The 20,806-nt window shown below is 42.3% G+C and overlaps 2 protein-coding genes across 3 annotated transcripts in view; one reads left to right on the plus strand and one right to left on the minus strand.

Moving 5' to 3' along the window:
* Window positions 1–13,167, minus strand: part of LOC137666465 (probable cation-transporting ATPase 13A4) — a 43,640-nt gene extending 30,473 nt beyond the window's left edge. For both annotated transcript variants that reach the window (XM_068406487.1, XM_068406486.1), the window contains exons 1-3: window positions 13,105–13,167; window positions 5,190–5,363; window positions 1,899–2,036 (exon numbers count right to left, since the gene is read on the minus strand). In XM_068406487.1, the coding sequence (XP_068262588.1) occupies window positions 1,899–2,036; window positions 5,190–5,363; window positions 13,105–13,167 (375 nt within the window). The remainder of the gene's footprint in view (window positions 1–1,898; window positions 2,037–5,189; window positions 5,364–13,104) is intronic.
* Window positions 13,168–16,853: 3,686 nt separating this feature from the next.
* OPA1 (OPA1 mitochondrial dynamin like GTPase) overlaps window positions 16,854–20,806 on the plus strand; it is a 58,584-nt gene continuing 54,631 nt past the window's right edge. Inside the window, 3 exon segments of the mRNA XM_068405921.1 lie at window positions 16,854–16,970; window positions 20,208–20,256; window positions 20,259–20,528. Of these exon segments, the coding sequence (XP_068262022.1) occupies window positions 16,942–16,970; window positions 20,208–20,256; window positions 20,259–20,528 (348 nt within the window). The 5' untranslated portion in view covers window positions 16,854–16,941.

A 20,806-nucleotide genomic window follows, 5' to 3' on the forward strand; every position in this document is an offset into this window, starting at 1 on the left:
TCTCCCCATTTTGTGAAGCGAGGAATACAGTCCTCACTCTCATTTCACAGAAGGAAGGGAAGAGATGACTGATGCAGTGGTGGGTACGCAGGCAGTTGTCAAAGCCCATCTTCAGTCAAAAACTCCCTTATCTTCTGTCTGGCTTTGAGGAAAGCAGGGGGCTTTGGGCAGTTTGAAGGCATGGAGCTGAGTCCTTCAGCTGAACAGATATGCCAATAGACAAGAAAGGCCATCCCAGGATACTTCCTGAGTCATTGCTAATGCTAAGACCTTGCAGAACAGTTACTCATTAGGAACACACTCTGCCATTTAAATCTTGCAAAAGGAGTCTGTCCTGTTCTGTGCAACAATAACGAAGCCTATTAGAGATAATGGTGCTTCGTATCAGCTGGAGGAAGGCATGGCTATACACCTATACACATAAGTAATAAAGAAATCAGCTCTAGGGGACTCTCCCTACTCAGTGCAATAAGAATTATTATAGGCCAATGAAATCTATACTCAACTCATACACTGACTCAAAATGGAACTACAACCTAATAAGAGGTCTGTAGTTAGGGTTTCATGCAATAGAAGCTGCAATATCTGCAATGCTAAAAACTGGAGTGGGAAATGAAGGACTCAACTCGCTGCTGGGACAGATCCATGGACAGCTCTTGGGCACTGCACGTTACTCTGTGGACTTAGGTAGCTTAAACGGCAAAAAGATTTTATAATTGACATATAAGTGGGGGCTTTTGAATTGCTAGTGAAATATTAAACTGTTTGCTCTTTGCTGCTTTGAAATCTGTTCTTTTCTATCTAGATGTTTTGATTGATATGAAAGGGTTGTTCAAAGGGCCTATTATTTGAGGGCTATATTGGGCTTTTTTATGTTACTAATTTGATCCTCTGAAGAATGTTACAAATCAGTATTCACTTTCATACCGTGCCAGTTGATTAAACTAGCTGGCACTAAACTTTCTTATGTACATCAATATATGGCCACACAACACAGCAGTAATAGCAAAAGCTTTGCTAAGCTAAAGTTAGGTTTATAATGAAAATGTCTACTAAAAATTGCTGCAGATATAAAAATAAATGCCAAAAAGTTATAAATCTATTTCCTGGAAGGGAATATAGCTCTTTTATGGGTTCCCCAGTGCAGTGATCTAGTATCTATAATCAAGAGCCAAATATTAGCAAATGTACCATTGCATTCCTATTGCTCACACCAATTTAACATGTAATGTTAAGCAAGACATATAACCGAACTGTCTGGTACTTGTTCCAAAATGGGGAAGATTCAAAGCCATGGAACTGGCAGAGACCAGGACAGATTTTTGCAGGAAGAGTCAACAGTGCAAGACCTCCAGCAAACGTAATTTAAAGCACAAATTGGTGCATACAAAGGCAAGAAAGCAAAATGGGTTTCAGACCCTCCTTGATGAAACATTTCTGGAAATACTGATGCAGCTCTGCCTAGGCACTTCCCTGTTCTATTGCCCTTCAGCTGCATTCATCCCTATTTTCATGTTACTGCAGGAGCTGTGATGTTCAGTTCCTTAGTTTCCCTTCAGACACACAGCCACCCCTAAATTCCTTGATTCCTATGCCAGGAATGAGTTTTTGATTTGGAACTCTGACTCTTCACTACCAACCCCAGTGTCTTGAAGCTCTCCTACTTCTCTCAGGAGTGGTGAGGATTCTTTTTTCATAACCTACCTTGGAGTAAGAGCGGATTTTTACAGAGGTGAGTACAGTTCTCCAAAATCTCTAGCGTGTTTTTCCACAGCTCACTGTGTTCATCAAGCTGCAACTTTCTTAGCTGCATATGTTTCACAGCTCACTTTCACTCTATGGAGCATGGCTGAGATTTGCTATCATCTCCCAGATGCTGCAGGGAATACTTTACTTACTTGCAAACTTGGCTTCATTATGGCTTTGCTGAAGATTGAGTCTTCCTCAGCAGTGGCTGGATAATCTGACCTGCTTTTGATGAGTGCAGACACAGAGATCCATGTCACAGTCTTACGAGAATAAATCTGAAATTCATCCTAAATGAATATAAAAGAGAAGTGTCACAATTTCGCCCAAAATCAGACCAAACTCCCTATCACCTTGGAGTGAATGATTACACTAGGCCTTACTAGAGCACTGCTCCAGCTTTTTTAAAGAACTAACGAACAGGGTCTCCCAGCACTTGTGGCTGATGATAGATAAATCAGCAGAATGGAAGCAGAACCACGATCCTGTCAAAATGTGAGTACTGCAAACAATTCACTGATCGCAGGTCCGGTGCTTGGCTCATAAGGATGGAATGTGAACACCCACATCATGATCTAGGACAGGCAAACAGTACAGGACAATCTGAGATGCAGTGACCATACTGTAAAGAGAAGATCAAAAGGAACATAGCACTGGATTGTAAAATGGACGTTTAGTGCCAATACCTTTTCACAGTCATTCCCGTGTTAACGCTTCACTGGAACAAGTGTGTTAGCACCATGCCTCCCTTACGGTAAATGAGACAAGCTTTTGCCACAAACTGAGTTAATGATCTTGCTATTTTTTATAAAATAAGTTCAGCACTGGAACCGCCTGATACCTAGTGTCGGTAGTACAGTTTTAGAGGTTAGAGCAACTACTGTAATCTGTAATAAGTACCCCCATGTTAAGTTTCAGACCCGAACACTGAACCATATGCATTAAAACCAACTATGAGACTGACTTATATATCATATTCAGTGGGTGAGCAGTTTGACAGATGGAAAAAGCTGATTACATCAGCCAGCCAGGTTCTGAAAGCACAGTTATTAAATTTCATTTGGAAATGACAACAGAAAAAAAAAGATTCTGTACCAAATATGAGTCTTTTTGAATAATTTAAGGATTCAAAAAAAGAATTTGAATAATGTTTATATATCTTATTTATTTGTGCTCTTTTTTTCTTAAGCTGGTATTTTGAGTAGAATAACATTTATTTTCTGATATTTATCTTTAATTTAAATTTCAGAATTAGTAGATACTGGGATGCAGACTGTGATGGGAAGCAGTGAATAACATAGGTACTCATTATTTGAACTAGAGTGAGTCAAAATTCAACAACAAAAGTGAGTTAATAGGCTCTTATATTGCAATTGCAGAGATGATGATGAATTATGAATGAAGGTTTTATGTGAAGCAAAAGAGAATTCCAAGGATCAAGCTGATAGGATTACCTGTATCCTCATTAGCAGTAGCCATCACATTTGAGAACTGACATAATCAGAATGTAGGGAAAAAAACAAAACCGTCATTTTAAAAAAGAGAACCACAAAGGAAATCTGAAATTGTCAAATGCCCAGAGCATACTTTGAGAGAGTTTCCTGATAACAAGAGCATACAATATGATTCAATTCTTGTTTAATTACATAAAGGATCATTTAAAAACTCATTTACCTGAAAAGTGCTTGGCATAGCAAATCCATTTAAAATGACACACAAGAATAAGTAATTAAAAATGCAAACTGAACTGAAGATTAAAAAGGGAGATTAAACCTAATAAGCTTCTTTAAAAAAAAAAAGAATACATACCCGCAGCCTATTAGGAAGCAGATTGTTTCAATATAAAATATTCAACAGGCAGATCTGTGATTTTCAAAACCCAAGATTTTAACTGCGTGCTGCTCTGCTCGTTTAAGAAGGCAGCTCAAATTCAGCGATAGCAAGTGATCCATTTTGCAACTGCACATTTTGCAAATACCATTGTTCAGGAATCTTTGAAGCAGAACAAATCAGACTTCTGGAAGTAAACCAACCCTGCCAGCTCCTGGATTGTTCAGGCTCAGCTGGGATTCAGAGTCAAGTCTCAGTTTGCTTCTTCTAGTGTTGCAGTAGCTCACAGGAAATGAAATCAGGGTTTGTACATGTTGCAGTGCTTCAGTACGGTGCTCAACAGATAGAAATCTGTATTAGGAAACTACTAGCAAAACGTAGCAGCCCTGAAAGCATTAACTGCAGGATTGTGGGCTTATTGGACATGGGGAAAATGATAGAAATGGAAACATACAGCCAAGAAAACAACCAGTCTTCCTTATACTGATCCCTCATCATGCACTGTTGGACACTGCTGGGGACAGAGCTAGACAAATCTTTGGTTTGGCCCAGTGGCCAGATTTTGGCAAAGGGGCAGCTTTACCAGGACAGCCAAGTGAGGGAAAAGGGATCTGCTGGACACTGCCAATCAAACAAATGCTTCAGAATCTAGAGCACAGATGTGCAATGTAGAAAGCACAGGAATGGTGGAAGGGAGGAGGAAGGATTCAGAGCAAATAACACAGTCTTGAAACCACAGATATTACAGGTTTTTTCACCCCGATTTCTTTCAGCTTGTTGTCTGATCAGCTGTTACCCTCCATTCCAATCATCATCTTACACATAATTTGTGGCATACTTGAGAGTTCTTTAGATCAATGATGGTAAACACAAGATATTACTGAAGGAAATCAGCAATGTCAGAGATTTCAGCTAACTGTATTCCTTCCATTAACTCATCTTCCAGTTTGTCCTGGTTTGGCCCAAACCAGGCCAATTAGTCTTAGAGAAACCAAGGTCACTGCTAAATTCCTCACTGCTTATGAGTGAAGAGCCAAAGGGGGGTCGCAGCTGCAGGGGGGAGCAGACAGGGCAGGTGACCCAAGACTGACCAACAAGGTATTCCATCCCATACATGTCATTCTCACTTTCCTATTTATCACTAACCCACGGCCTCCTGGAGGTGGGGCCCAGGAGGGAGGGGCCCTCCTGTCTCCCACTGATTGGTACCAGCTTTGCCAATTCTCCAGTTAAAAGCCTGCAGGTGTGATGGCAGGGAGAGCTATTGCATTTTCCCCTCTGCCTGTGCTGGGGGAGCAACTCTGCCTGAGGAGGATTTCCAAGCTCTCAGTCTTGGCTTTGTATATATTTGTATATATTTGTATATATTTGATTATTTCTATTATTATTGTTATTATATTCTTTTTCATTATTATAGTTTATTAAAACTGTTTTAACTTTCCAACCCATAAGTCTCTCTCCCTTTTCCCTTTCCCTTTCCCTTGGGGTGGGGAGAGGGTTAACAGAGAGCATCTGCCACCTGGTTAATAGCTGGCCCAGCTTTAAACCGTGACAGATTTATTGGAAAAAACTACACACTAGGGACTAATTTAAAGATCAAAGTAGGCACCTACTGTTGTTCTGAGCAGGACAACGTCCGCTTCTTCCAAGCTGCAGCAGATGCAGTTTGCCCACACGTTCCACTCTGGCTTCCAGTAAAACAGCAGCAGCAGAGCTCCACAGGACAAGATGTATCCAGCAATGCACAAGGCCCTTCGGCAGCCTTGGGTTTTGTAGCCAAAAATCTCCTGTACAGCAAAGACAAGGAAAAAATCATTACTATTTCTCTTAAAGAAACACCTGGAATACTACACTTTCCCGTCATCCACTGCTCTCCCATAGGTACTGTTTGGTATGGTACTGTGAAAAAACAAGTCATAGAACTTGTATTTGGCTTCTTTATGTGTCCTAGGCATGACTAGAAAAAAATTTTGCATGTTTCACAGAAGTTTTCATTCAACTTCACAAATTCTGGATTGCTGTAGTCTGACCAAACCTCTTAAATAGTTTTATGTAGTTGTGAAACTCAGCATGAGACACTGTTACGTGTGTGCATGAATGGAATGCTATCAAAATATAGAGGCCCTAACCTTTAAGCCCCAGGTTAGGAACACAGATTTGCCTGGTCAGCTTTTTAAGGTCCTTGGGTGAGACAGCTAAAGAACGTGAGTACATCTGCACTAGGGGATAGAGAGTGGTGCAGACACACTGCAGCAGCTGAGACAGTGCCTGCTTCAGAATCAGAAGCACCACTGCTGTCCTGCCACAGCAGTGAGTCTGCATTAATGCACCTACACTTTAGAGACTCGGCTAGTGTCTCTGCATGGTGCCGAATGGCATTGTGTGGCTGCACCAGCTGGAGCTGCTTTGAACAACTCGGCACAGACATAGCCTTTGTAGGGCTGTTACCATCTTCCATGATAGGTCCAGTATGGGGATTTTGGACCTTGCCAATGTGCCATTGTCCTAACACCCCAAAATAGTAATAATAACTGTTAGTAAGAACATCTAATGAACACTTGCAGAATGCTTTACTTGTTCAGAGGACCAAAGGAAGCTACTCACTGTAGCTGTATGAGTAAGTATTATTATTCCATTTTTAAAGCTGGGGAAATTGTTACAGCGAGGCAAGGCGACTTGCCTAAAATTTCAAAGGGATGACTGTCAGCATCACAGTTTAAGAGCTGCCAGGTCTTGATACCATGGACAAATTCCCTCTCAGTAATGCTAGCAGGGACTCGGTAAAGGCAAAATGAAATGTATACAGTGAATTTATAGAGAAGACCCAGCCCTGATCTAAGATGGGAGATTGCATGGCTGAAATTACATCAGGTGACCAGGAGAATTTGCTAACATAAGGGTTAAGATTCCTCAATCTCCTTCTTCATAGTATACCTGCAGCAATTGTGCAATCTGCTTCTGGAGATCAGATATCTGCAGCCACAGATATTGCAAGATCCATTCACAAGGTGAGAAGAAAAGGCAATGTAATTGGAAGGATGAGTAATACCTGGTTCTGTGCTGGTGTCTTTGCTTGTTATGTGAAACGCAGGCCCTACCCAGTGGTTCCACACGCTGCCTCGGCCTACCTGCTCTATGTCATTCTCCAAAAGACGGACTCTATCTTCCTAGCTAATCTCCATGGGGTTTCTAAAGGGAAGAAATTGGCAACTGTGGGGAAAAGGTATGATAAACTACACAGCGAAGTGGCCTGCATTGCACAGGACCTGGTTATACCACCCTGAGATGCACACGCTCAGCGTTTTCAAATGCTTCTATAATCTCTGAGAAGCCCAAGAGAAAAAGGCAACTCTGCAGCAGATAGAAGGAAGCTCATGGAGGACAGCAGATAGGCAAGGTTGCTAGAAGGTAGTTGGTGTGGCAGTCGTGCTAGCAATATTCACGAATGCTGTCTATTCACCTCTGTCTAGTTGTATACTTCACAAAAAGGTTACAAAATTAGTGTCAGCACCAGCATACAGAATAGTACATAGAACAATGTGAAGTTACTGTTCACAGCAACTGCTTACTAGCAAGATCCAGATGCTTGGATACAGACTTTACAGCTTGTCAGCAAGGCAAAGGAACTCCCAAGGAGACAAAGATGCCTAAGGGAAGAACTGTTAAAAGAACGTACCTTCGGACTTCCTCCAGTAAATGGCTGGACCTGGAATAACTGGAATAATATTTTCAAATTGGGATGGGCATGAATATCAGGGTGGGGAAGAATGAGATTGCTGCCATGTACATCTTGCTTCTGCCAGTGAATCATTCCTTTAATTTCCAGCTTTTGTGCCTTACACCCAAAGTCTGAGAAGTCAATAAGACTGTTAATGCAATCAAGAAGGGAGAGGGCAGGCACTCAGCATGTGACTGGCAGTCATTTGGGACCATCTTCTGTTGGCAGTGTTCTCCTCCACTGAAATGCTGAACGATTCCCCAAGCCTGATATGACAACATAACCATAGACTCTGTCTTTCTCTGCCTAGGAAACCATGAACCTATATAACAAAATATGTATCTGAGTCCCCTACGCCTGCATATGTTTCCAGGCCTTTGTTTTCCAGAATAGTTTCCCCTCAAATAATAGTTTGATTCCTTAGATCTCAAGACACTTCCCAAAACCAAGCATGCATCAGTATTCCTCATTTTGAAAACTAGGAGAGAAGACGACAAGAAAAACAGCTCAGCTGGGAAAAAAAAGGCCATGCTCTTAAGACTTCCACTACACTGTCTGCTGGATCTTGCTGCTTCTCACAAGGGGCTTTCCTGAGATAGACAGACAGATAGATAGATACATACATACATACATACATAGATACCCTTGAGCTGTTCTGACCCAGTGCACATTCTGTCCTATGAACACAGGTGTTGGTTCAGGTTCATTGGTTTGTGCCTTGATGAATGTGACATTTCTGAATATAGGTGTTCAGGAGCTCTACAAGGAGTAAGCTGGGAAAGAATAAACATCAGATGTTAACTGCTGTTTTGTATCTGGATGTCCATGCAGTAATCTAAAGCCAAAGCAAAGTATTTCCCATGGGTTGGAAATGTCTGGTGCAGGTTACCTGGGCCACATCATTCAGAAGTAAAGCTAGGCAGGAAAATAGACTGAGCTCCAAACCTAACTTGTGACAAAATTCCCTGGACTGGAACCTTTTAATACTTAACTTCAGAATAAAATGTTCTGTTAGGTTGAGGTGTTTTTCCTGACCCTGTGCCTTCAGCTGGAAGGACTATAGCAATGAATGCTGCATTCATAAAAAAGCATTTAGTACATATATAACTCCCTGTAGAAACAGAAACAGTATTAGTACAAACACTTTTCACCTGTCAAATAAGTCAACAGTGGAATTCTTTAGAAGAATTCTCCAAAAAAAAAAAGGTGAATATTAGATCCGCAACAGAGGTATCCACAATGTGCATGAAGGAGGGGGGAACAAGCACACACATGATGCAGGTTTCTCAGCCGGTTTATCTAGCCATGTGAATGTCTTACAGTACTTGGGGTTTGGAAATTTGTCAAGCTTATTCAGGATTCACCAGGCCTATGCTACAAAGATCTCCAAGCAAATGCATGTCCACTATGGCAAATAATACTTCCAGGGCTGGCAGAAATCCTGGTGTTGATGTCACCAGTAAGAACATGTCTGTCAGGCTGGTTTTATGTTGTTAAGGAAAAGAGAATAACTTTTGCTGGGTTGTATTTCGTTGCACAAAGATGCTGTGCTGATGCAGACATGCTTCTTTTGAAGATGGGTCTGATGAATACAGATTTGCACCTTCACAACTTTTCTGCTGTGTGAGAAGGTTTTTAGGGCTCAATGTGTGCATTTGGCACATATAACATTACACAGCCAAACAACCTGGGTTCTTGAGGGCACCAGACTAAGAGATGGTGGAAAAAAAAAGCTAAGATCAGCTATCTGTAAGACTCCAAAGGGCTTCCCTTTATCTCACAGGAGGTAGCACTGTCTACAAAAGAGGCTGGTATGCAGGGCTCATCTCATCTCTGTAGAATAATTTTTAATAAATTGTAGTGTACTGTAAAACTTTGTTTCCTCATCTGTTAATGTCCCCTTTCTCTTGAGACTCCTAACAGTCAGAAAAGTGACTAAAACAAAATGCTTTAACTTGTGAGAGGCCATGGATTATTGCACAGAAAAAGCCGCCAGACCTGCTCAGTTGGCAGAAAATGTGCTTATTCCAAGAAAGGTCTTAGCTGCTTTTACAATCATACAAAGCCAGCACTCAAGGGCTTACCACTCTAGTGTCCAACAAGTCTTTGTTACTTATGTTTGAAAGAAAAATTGCCTGTAACTGCCAGGTCATCTGCACAGAAGAATGTAAATGCAAAAGTCAAAGAAGTTCAGGCACCCTTTTCTTTGGTGAAAACAAGGGCCTCTAGCTACCAGCAAGGAGCCTAAACAGTGGCTGTGAACTATCATATTTCTGGCAACCCAATCACCAGGTACCCTATTACGAACAACCTGTTGCTATAACAACAGATAATAGGATTAGACTTGAAAGACTGATTAAGATTCACAAGGAATTTAATAACTGAATCTCATTCTTACCAAGCAGAACCTGTTTCATCAGAGGTTGGTTTCTCTTCCCTCTGAAGCCAATAGCAACATTCACTATTGTTCCATTAGGAACAAGGTTGTGCCTTTCAGATTCTATCTTAATTTCAAGAGTTATTTTTTTCAAACTCAAAGTATATAAAATACCTGGATCAGATCCCCTTCAGAAAGTTGGCATCCCAAAGGAAGCAGACAGCTGCCAATATGCAGCGGCAAACTGGGGTTCACCGGATGACTGACTGCAGTTGTCTCATTCCTTCAGACGTAAGCAACTGGGGAACATGTGCTTAAGACACGCTTCTCGTAAATTCTTCCTGAAGCAGCAGCCTGTCGAAGTCTTTCACAATCTTTTGCACTACAAGACTTATGCTTTGCACTTTAGGGTTTGTGCAAAGGGAATGATTAGTCCCAAGCTGTACAGAGAGGAGCATCAAACTGGCAGAGGGCATGCAGCTGTGTTTTTCCTCCCTCTTCCTATTTCATCAACAATTACTTCCTCTCAAAAACACCTTCAAACAGATCTTGCTGAAGGGATGGGAAAAAAAAGCAAGGTAATTCCTAAAATAAACCCCTTCCTGTTACCATACCTATTAGCCCTCTCTGAGGCAAGCTGCTCTGTCCAGAATGCTCTCACGCTACTGAGATCTTTCCCATACTACAAATGTTTATGAAGAGAGAGATATTATCGCATGCTACAAATATACATTGCTAAGTTTTAGCTGGGTACCAGGAAAGTGAACTCTCGTTCAAGCAAATGTGCTCCAGCCTCATAAAGTAATCCCAAAGATGTACACAAGGATATATAGGGTAGATTTCCTAAGTCAGAGTGGTTATTCTTAAATACAGGACTATCTAGCATCTCAGCTGTACCAAGAAATGGAAACACTGAAGAAAACTTAAAAGTATTTCTTCTCATTAGAGTCCCCAACTTCCTCAGCAAAAGGGACAGCTAGTTCAACATAGGAAGGCACTGCATGTCCAGAGTCCAAATGAACTACTAACATGCTTTCAGAATTACTTGAACGATTTCACTCTGAAAGAACTGGCACTTGCACAATGTCAGCTGTTACATTATTACACCAAGTGATATGATCTTGTTTGAGGAGTTGAGAACCGCTTGTTAATAATTTGGTTCAGGTGGATTAAACTTACTCTTAAAAATAACGTCAAAAAATATTTTTCATTGCTTAGAATTAAAAAAAATGTTGCAGGGTCACTAAGACATTTTATGCCAGTGCCACTTGCTGTGGCTGCCAATAATTTAAAACATATGATTTTAACAAAGAAAGAATGTCTGCACATAATTCTCTTTTACCCCATGCACTCTACTTCTCTCCTCTGCTTAAACACAGCCTTCTTTGTCTCTTTCTTCACAACTTCTCTCCCCTACATATTACTTTCTTTTTCTCTTTCACACAAATACGCACACTAGCTGTTCTCTTTTTCTATAGACACGCTTTTTCCCTCGTCCTCTTACAGTACCTCAGACACCCTCACAGGTAACTTCCTCTCTCACACTCGTAACTTTTTTCTCTCTCTCTTTCACATACATAACAGAGACACATACATACCTGCCAAATCTAGCACAATTTGGCTATGGTTTTAATTGCACCTACTACTTGACTGCTTTATCAATCTTTTTTCTGTGACTTTCATTTGGGAACCTCAGGTGAATGAGCACTTCTCATGCTCATTGTAGGCATAGAGAGCATGGCAACTGCCAGATACTGTATTCACAGAGCGGACTGACTCAACACTGTGCACACGCACCAACTTAGCACGGAAAACCTCAGATTCACAGTGTGATCCCCAAGCACTGGACTCACGGCACATGTGCTCAGTATGATCCCAGTGAGAAACAAGAACATTACTGGGATAGCTGGCTCCATGCAAGCACAACTTGGATGTCCCACTAGTGCACAGCTGGAATGGGACATCCAGGGTACAGTAGTGGGGCTCTACAGAGCACTAGACGGTCCACTTAAACCTAATTAGCTCAGGCTCAATTTTGGCATTGCTAGTGACAGTGCCAGCAGTGGGAAGAGAATGACAGGGTGTTTATGGTCCTAGAAGGATGGGGACAGGGTGGAGCACTGACACAAAACCAGCAGCCACTTGGAGCTGGGGAGCAGTGGCACATCAGCACCAGGGCTAGAGCCAGGAGCGGGGTACTTCGAGCAGGTTGAGTAACTCAGCAGCAGAGCCAGCTGGGTTCTGCATTGCACTGAGCTAATTAGTCCCCACCCTCAGAACCAGTGCCTTGTGCTTCCTGCGGTGCTCCGTTCATGCTGCTGGATGACTCTGTACTGCATTCTCCAGCACATCCCAGATTACCCCTGTTTGCATTACGCAAAATATGACACCTCCCCTTCCCTGGATGGAAGAGAGCTGACTGAAAATCTACGTTTGTATCTAGGGATTACAAATGTCCCTGTTTTTCCATGACATGGTCTCTTTCTCACTAAAATGGAATTCTCAGTGAGTAGATTTTGAAGATTTCTCCAGGATTTCTGGAAGTGAACAGTCATGTCAGCTTGTAAGTGACTGTGTTTCACTAGCTTTGCTGGGGCTCTTGTACATCCAGAAATCCTACACAGTCATAGCAGAGCTACAGTAGCTCTGCAGCACAGGAATTTTGAGAAGCACTGCATTTACCAGACAGGCATGAGAATTGTTGATGTACAGCTGCACCATGGGTCTGACATCTCCAGCTCAGTCTGTTAGATAGACAGAATGGATACGTGACAAATAGCTGATCTGTAACACACCGCAATGCCAAAGCAGCTAAGAAGGACTGAATTTACTACAATCGTGCACTGGGCTTACTATTTAAAAGAAGCGCCATGAAGTAGGTCATAGGACTTAGTTCCACATGTTACAGAATGCATGTAAACATACTCCTCCCTGGGAAACTCTGGAAAGAAACATGGTGGTTCTGTATTTAGAAATCCTGCTTCATACAGGCGCTCAGGCTGGAATAGTGCTGCCAATTCAACAGACTGCATTTGCTAATAATTTATGCAAACATAACATGGGTTTTTATGTTCCAGAGAAAGCCAAGGTTCCCAGTCCTCATGTGACTGGAGCCAGCCCTAGAGATTCAGCTGTCAAATTCAGCCAGCCCACCCCTCAAGCTCATATAAGACCACCTCCACCTAGACTTATAATGCCACATCAATAATCTGTCAAGCCATTCCCTGTTGGAGAGGTTAACCAATTCAATCCAGTGGACACATACAACTTTCTTTCCGCTAAAAAAAAATTACATCCCTTCCTAACTGTATGTTTCTGCTATGGGAACACCCTCACCATCCATAACTAAATTACACACTGTAGCATCTTATTGCAGAATATGTGCCATCTACTGCTTCAAGTTGAGAAAGACCTAGACAGAGATACGACTCACCATCTCATTCTCTTCTCCCTGGTTAAGCTGTGCATAATGGTTCTTGGCAGGATTTTCCCCCATGAAATGACCCTCTGAAGTCCTTCTAGAGCACCCTCAGGACAGGTCTTCAGCGTTGTATGCTTGAATTTCTACATTGAGGAAGTGCTCTAAGTACACACCTTATAACTCTGCTGATGTTTGAAGAATGAAGCTCCTCCCTCTCTGTGGGGTTAGCAGGTAACATTCATCCCTCCTCCCTTTATTCTGCTGTTGGAGTTTTGTGACTGCGAGGGTACATGCAAAATGCACTCAAAGGCACTGCAAGAAAGAAAAAGTTAGATCTCAGAAGTGTTTGCCACAATATGACTCTGGGTCATAACTCTGATAGGTAAAAGCAAGTGCTGTGGCATGCAACTTTCAGGGGAGGGCAAGAGGGGAACATTTTTCTTCAAGAGATTATGGAATCACTGGAGACCAGGAGTGTGTCCAAATGAGAAGGAAAACAGGCATTGCTGTTGTTAACACTTTTAGCAACCAGCCTGAACTAAGTGTCAGCTGTGATCCCCACATATGCCTTGGATAAAAATTCAAGCTCTGGCACTGTAAACAAGGGCCCCAGTTTGTGCAGGTGGATTTATGCACTGACTGTGTCAGGATCCAGCCATGTAGGATCTGTAACCAGTATTTTTATTCATTATTAAGAGTATCATCACAGAATATGTCCTGACCCCACCATATAGCTTTGCGGAACATCACTGAGGTTATTTACTCCCTCCTGAGCGAAACTGGAGTTCCCCACTGATGTCAGTGAGCTGAATACAAATGTCTCTGACCTCCAAATCAGGGCCAAAAGGAAGCTGGCAGAAAAACAGCACCGAGGGTTTTAGCACCTCCTTTTTTTTGCTAGTGTTGGGCTGCATTTGTTTATTAGTCTTATGACTCACTCTCATTACTATTTCCTTGTCCTTTGCTACCTTTTAAGAAGTTACACACCAAATATTTTAGGAATGAGGTCAGGAAGGGCAAACCTGTTCTTCCAGCAAATATGTTAAGGAAACTAAAATATTATTTCTAGGGTGACTGAAACAGATCAAGAACTGCCAAGTTAGTCTAGGGTGACTGAAACAGATCAAGAGGCACCAAGTTACTTCCTATTCATTAGCATTTTACTTCCATGTGGCATGGACTTGTACAAGTCTCAGACATCTCAAGCATCAGGAAAGACCATTGCCTATCCTGAAGTGGGTGGGCTCAGAGAAACAGAAATGGGAGAAATGCTGGGAACAGAGAAAAGAAAATGAGGGAGCTAGGTCAATTAATACAATAAAAGTTGCCCATTGCTAGTAATGTGAGCCAGGCACAGACCTGCAAAGCAGATGTTTGTAAAATGCTGGTGACAAGCAGTTTGCATTGGAGCTAAGATGTTTTGTCTTAACACCTAGCACACTCTCAAAAGGAACCCAGACCAGAGGCTGGACAGAAAAGGATATAACTGTTCTAAGCTGTGTTACAGGTGATGTTGTGAGAAGATCAAGGGGGAAAAAGGAGCTATCCATACCCCAGCTTCAGTGTTACCCCTTCCTTTTCCCCACTGCAACTCCGAGGCTAGCTCTGAGCCTTCTAACTTTTCATTTTGTTCTTCTGAGACCCAGCAACAGGAATTCCAGTTACTACATGAGAATCACAATTTTCAAAATAAAAATTAAAAAGAAAGAATGCAATAAAGTCCCTTTCTGATAAACCTGATTATACAAGAAAACTGAGCATTGCTATTGAGGAGCTATAAAAGACAGGAAACAACAGCAAAGGTACCTTTTCCAAGGCAGGCTGATGATTTTGGGAAATGAATCATTACTTTGGGAGGTGCCAGAGGTGGAAAACAGGACAGCCACACACAGTTTTTCTGCCTGGTCAGCTTTTGCTGCTTCCCCAAATGTCAGCCTTGCTCTTTCTAGTATCTGTAGAAGACTAGGGTGCAGTAGGGGTCCTTGGCTACCCTTTCTCAGAGAAGAGAGACGAGCTGCATGCAGAGTATCCCACCAAACCTGGGTCTCCAGGGAAGAATCAAGGCTCATCCAATCTATTCACTATTTGTACCCTTAGTCCATCACTTATTGACAATTTCTGCTCCTACAGAACACCCTTATTAGGGAGACTTATATCTTCACAACTGAAAACAAATTAAAAACAGATTAAAGGTGTAAAACATGCAGCATTTCCATAGTTTGGCAACCTGACATAATATTCCAGCAAAATCTGTTAATCCAGAACCAATGAAGATTGTGGAATTTGTTAATTTTCTTAAGCAGGTTCACTTTCTCCTGGAGAAAACACCTCTAAAGCATCCTAAACCGGAACCTTTAGTTATATGATGCCCTCTACTGTTCAAAGTAAGAATTACATATTAGTTTATAAATAAAAAATTATTTCTATCATGTCCTATGGAATATCATCATTCTTATTTTTACATTGAAATTTGCCTTAAAAACCAGCTATAAATCACAAAAATAACTCTTCAAGTTAAATACAAAAGCAAAGGTAAGACTTAAAATATAGTCCCCTAAATTCATAAATAAATAAATAAATCTAAAAGCAAGCAAGTAAGAGACAAAAACATAGGCCTCACCTCACACCTACAACTTTTATCTCAGTCCTGAAAATACACGTATGTATTATGTTATCCTTCTGCAACTTATTTTGCTCTGCAAAATCTCACTATATAAACAGAAGGCTGGCCTATGAAACACCCGAAATCTCTTTTTCTGTTTAGCTCAGCACGTGATGATACACAGATCTGGGCATATTACAGATAGGAAGCTGTGAATGAATGGGTGACAGTCCACAGGACAGCACAGAGTAGAATGACAAAGGAGTGAGAAAACATGGAAGAGGAACTTAGGGTTGTTTAATCTAAAGAAAAGGAGACTGAGAGGAGTCATGACAAGAGTTCTCAAACATGTAAATGGAGAAAATCATACTCTCCATGTCCACTGTGGATAAGTTAACTTGCTGCAAGAAAGATACAAATCAGGCACGAGGGAAAACTTTCTATTGTTAGCAAGCACTGCAATTGCCAGGTGAACACGCCAACGCCTGTGTTCTTTACGGACAGGTGAGGCACGCACCGCTCAGAAATGACAGAACTGGTGATCCTGTCTGAGGGCAGATGGCCAGATCTGCTGAACGCTCCTGCTTCCTCCTCTGCCTCCAGCTTCCATTTGGCAACCCCCCAAAAAAAAAACCTCACTGAAGCCCATTTGGACACACCTTGTGCTTTCCAGATTTCAAGGCAGCACTGCCACCCATTTCACACACTTCTTCAGCGCAACAACAGCTGGGAACTCATCTGGGAATCTTATTTAAGCGGCGTGGAAGACCCTCGTACAACCACAGGCTGCCACCCGGGGCTGGGCCTCACCACCCCCTCCAGCGCTGACCCGCCGGGCCAGGCCGCGGAGGCGAGCCCGGGGTGCCCTGGGCCAGCCCAGGGGCACAGGGGTGAGGCGCTGAGGTCTGGCCCTGTCGTCGCTGGGGTGCGAGGGAGAACGCAAGGCCCAGCTGTGGAGGAGCCATAACACCCGCCTCTCCGCTCCTCCAGTTCGGACAAGCCCCCAGCGCTGCTGCCTCAAAAGCCTCCCCCGCCGCCGCCGCGCCCGGAACCTTTGCGCGGGGGCGCGGTTTCCAGCCGGGCCGGCCGCCCGGACCGCGGTGGCCGGAAGCGGCGGCAGCGCTGTCAGCCTGCGGCGGCTCCCCCTGCCCTTGCCGGCGGCAGCCCGGGTCGCCAGGCGCGGCGGCGGAGCCCCGGCCGGCGGCCGCGGTGCGTGCGGCTGCTCCGGGCCTCTCCTGGCCGTTAGAATGTGGCGGACGCGGGCGGCGGAGGCTTGGTGAGCGGGGCGGGCCGCGGCAGGGGTCAGGGCGGGCGCTGCGGGCCGCCGGCGGGCCGGGCCCCCGGGGCGCGGCGGCTGTGCGGAGTGAGCGGCCGCCAGAGCCGCGACCCTCTCCCGCCTGTTCCGACCTCAGGGCCTCTTGCCGCGGGCGCGGGGTGGGTTGTAACACCCGTCCCGGCTGAGCAGGGCTCGGGCACCCGTGAGAACGGGGCTGCCCGCGGGGGAGACCGGAGGCCCCCAGGGGGTCGGGGTGCGAGGTGGGGGGGTGGGTGTGTGTGTGAATGGCGCAGGGGTGAGCCTGAGGCCTGCTGCGGTGGGGCTGCCGCTCCCAGGCGGGGAAATTCCCTGTCCTTCAGCTCCTCTGGAACCCGGGGGTGCGATGTGGGAGGGAGCTGCATCTCCTGCGTTCCCGCCTTAGGGGGTTCAGGCCGCCTTCGTGTCCAGACGCTGGGCCTCCCCATCCGCTACCCTACGTTCCTCTTGGTTTTCACCGTTCTTCTACATGATTCCAGACAGGAGTGGTGAAACTGAATGGCCGGTAACCTTACAATGTTCCTTGGCAGATGTGGGACCAGGAGTAGGAAAATAAGTGTTGTCTGGTGCTGAATGACAAAGAAAATACCACAGTGCTCTTTGTTGGATTAAATGTGAAAGACTGCTTTGCAGTCATAGCTATTGAAAGTGTATATAGCCTGTCTTTACAGAAAATTTATCCCAGCTGAGGTGGGGATTTTTTGAAGTCTTAAACTGGAGCAATATGTGTAAAATGTTAGGTGTGACTTCCAGGTGAAATGCTTGGCTATCAGTAGTAACAGGCCACTCATGTTTTACAAGGGATCTGTAATCTCTGTGCAGTGCAAGAGTAGTCAGGTCACAGGCCTGTAATCAGGCAGATTCTAATGGTAGAGCGGCTCATGTCTGGAAGGCTAATTTTTGTTATTGTTGTTAAAACCAGCTTTCCAGAGGCTTCAAATTTGGAACTCATTAAATACTTAATTTAATAGCATTGTTTTGGCACCCTTTTCAGTCTAATTGCACTTTTCAGTGAAGATCTTAAGGTGATTTTTTTTGTCAGTATTGATCAGGAGGTTTTGGCAGTGGGAGGGGAGAAGGAAGGAGAAAATGGAAGTTTTGATGTAGTGGTGGAGTAGTGTTTTTTCTTAATGAATTATAAGATTTTATATGCTCAATTAAAGCAGGTAGGGTTTGAAATATGCAATAGCATTCAAAAGGCAATTTTTGTTGATCAAGTTCTTGCCACAACAATTCGTGATGGAATTCAATTTTTCCTTCAGTTTAAACATACAGAATGAATGCTATAAAACACAGTGTATTTTAAAAGAACAATCACAGAGAAGAAAATTACATACTATTACAAAATGCCTTTAACCTAGGTGAAGACTAATAATGAGAAGTGGCTGCCATAGTATATATTACCACTGGTCTCTGCTGAAAATATTAAGTTTCTGTGTAATGGTGGTGACTGCAAAATGAAAGAAATAATGGCCTAGTCATCAGCTCGCTTTGTACAGGCTTACCATACCCTGATTTAAAAAAATGTCTTCAAAAACAGGAAATAAAACATTGCTAGTGTGGACGCACTTTTGTTTTTTGTTGTTATGTAGCCACTTTTGTATTGGTACTATCTGTGGTTAATTTCTGAGCCTCTTGTTATTCCATATCAAAGAGGAGAAACTTGTTACTACGTTAGGGATTATTCTGCTCCTGCTTATTATCCTCTTTCTAGATACTAAGTTTGTTATTACAAAGGCACAGCCTTCTGAACAGTTTGTAGAGCAGCAAGAAGATACTCTTCAAAATCATAGTGACTTTTATGAACAAGGACTTTCATAAGAGTCAGTGGAGTTTCCTTTTTCTAAGCTTTCCATTAAACTAAAGGAAATTCTAAACATAGATCATCGGGAGAGTGGGTCTTTTAAGAGAGGAAAATGTCTCAATTCACATAATTCTGATTTTTAACTTCTCTTCCAAAAGCTCAATTTCTGGGTCAAAAGTGCTTTTCTAACAAAGTCTTCCACTTCTTTGGACGTTAAGAATATGCCTGTCATAGATAGTGTCATCTCCAGTACCTGGAAAATCTCAAAGCAAAGAACTGCATAGATTGTAGAGCATGTTATTGGAAAAAGCTGTAATATTTTCCATTTCATATGATTCACTTATTCTCTTTAAGATCTGTTAATTTTAAATCGTTTAGGATTATGGGATGAATAATTTGCCTTCTCAATGGTGTGCAGCACTTTCTTTTCTGTTTGTTCCTTTGTATGTAAATGCACTTGATAATATTGAAAACCCTGAAAAAAGCATCAAGGGACAAGCATTAATTTCAAGAACTATAACTTCACTCATCCAGTAAATTATTTCATATTAACCATTCTGATATGATGGTGAGACTAAAAAGTTACAGAAGTTGCTTTTTTCAGAGCAGTTGTCTTTTCCCTAAACTAGCAAAGCTACCTCAAAATGTTGAAGCATGCAGATAGTGTAATTGAAAGTATAGAACGAGCTTTATTCCAGCCTCGGCATTTGTTTTAACGTAGGCAGGATTGATAAGGTTCCTGTGTTTTAACATGTGCTGAACTCTGTTTTCAAAGTCAAATATTTCAGACTGAAATTTTCTGTCTTGCATAAATCTGGACTACTTTATTGAAGTCTTCAACAAACATGGTGCAGCCATCTCCAGAAGTAATTTTGCCTGTGCATGACCTAAGACAAAACTATAATGCTGTAATCCTAGAATTTTGTCTGTGTATTGTTTTTTTTAAGTTTGAAAATCCTCTACAAACTTAATGTTCTCTAAAAGTTCATTTTGAATAACAAGATAGGCCAAACTATCAAGTTTTCTGTTATGTTGCAAGTTGATCGTTGTCTTCTGAGGACTCTTAGCTCCTGTTTGCCCAAACTGTGTTTTACCACAGATATGTTACTTGCCTTAATCCAGTGTGGAAGTTAAATTTAATTCATAACAGACTTCATAAATGGTATTTAAGGTTTTATTTCTGTAATCACTAGAAATACAATACCCATTAACGATGTTTACAGCTTTTTATTTTCCTGGTAGCTACCAACGGATAGCTGGAAATTGTACAATTGGTGTGATTCTCTAATTTATCTATAACCAGCTAAAATGTAATGGGAATTGCTTCTAAAGAGGTTATTGAGTTAATGGTGTGTTGAGGAAATCTGTTACTTAAAGTTTTTATTTCTTTCTTCTAGTGTCATCTGCCGGAGTCTAGCAAGTAGCAGCTATGGAATAAAAAAGAAAATCACCACTTCAAAAACTTGCATCTTATTTCCCGAAGTATACATCATCCCTACTATCCAAGTTCAAAATTTCAAAGACCTCCACTAAGGATATCTGTTCAGCTGTTCTCTTCTCTTAATCGTCTTCCCCTACGCAAAGCAAAACTTTTAAATATAAAATATGGATACCAGTTCCACAGGAACTTTTGGCTAGCTAGACTAGCATCAAGGCTTCTCAAACTTCGCTATCTTATATTAGGATCTGCTGTAGGTGGTGGTTATACAGCTAAGAAGGTATTTATCTGTGGAAGCTGTTTGTGCATTTGTCTTTGTTGTTATTATGTACTTCAGAACAATAGTTCTTGGTATATCCATAGAAATACAAAACGACATTGTTTCGTTAACTATGGCAATAAAGATAAGTGAAATATGGAAAACATTGTTTAGAGAACTAGTATAGATTTTAAAAGATCTAATAGTAGTATTCACATCTAAAAGATGGTGGGTTAGTATGTTTTATATGTGGGTATTACTTTTCAGCAGATTGCTCATATGCTTCTCTACATACATTT

This window comes from Nyctibius grandis, chromosome 8 (assembly GCF_013368605.1).
Source record: "Nyctibius grandis isolate bNycGra1 chromosome 8, bNycGra1.pri, whole genome shotgun sequence".
In the NCBI taxonomy this organism is placed as follows: Eukaryota; Metazoa; Chordata; class Aves; order Nyctibiiformes; family Nyctibiidae; genus Nyctibius; species Nyctibius grandis.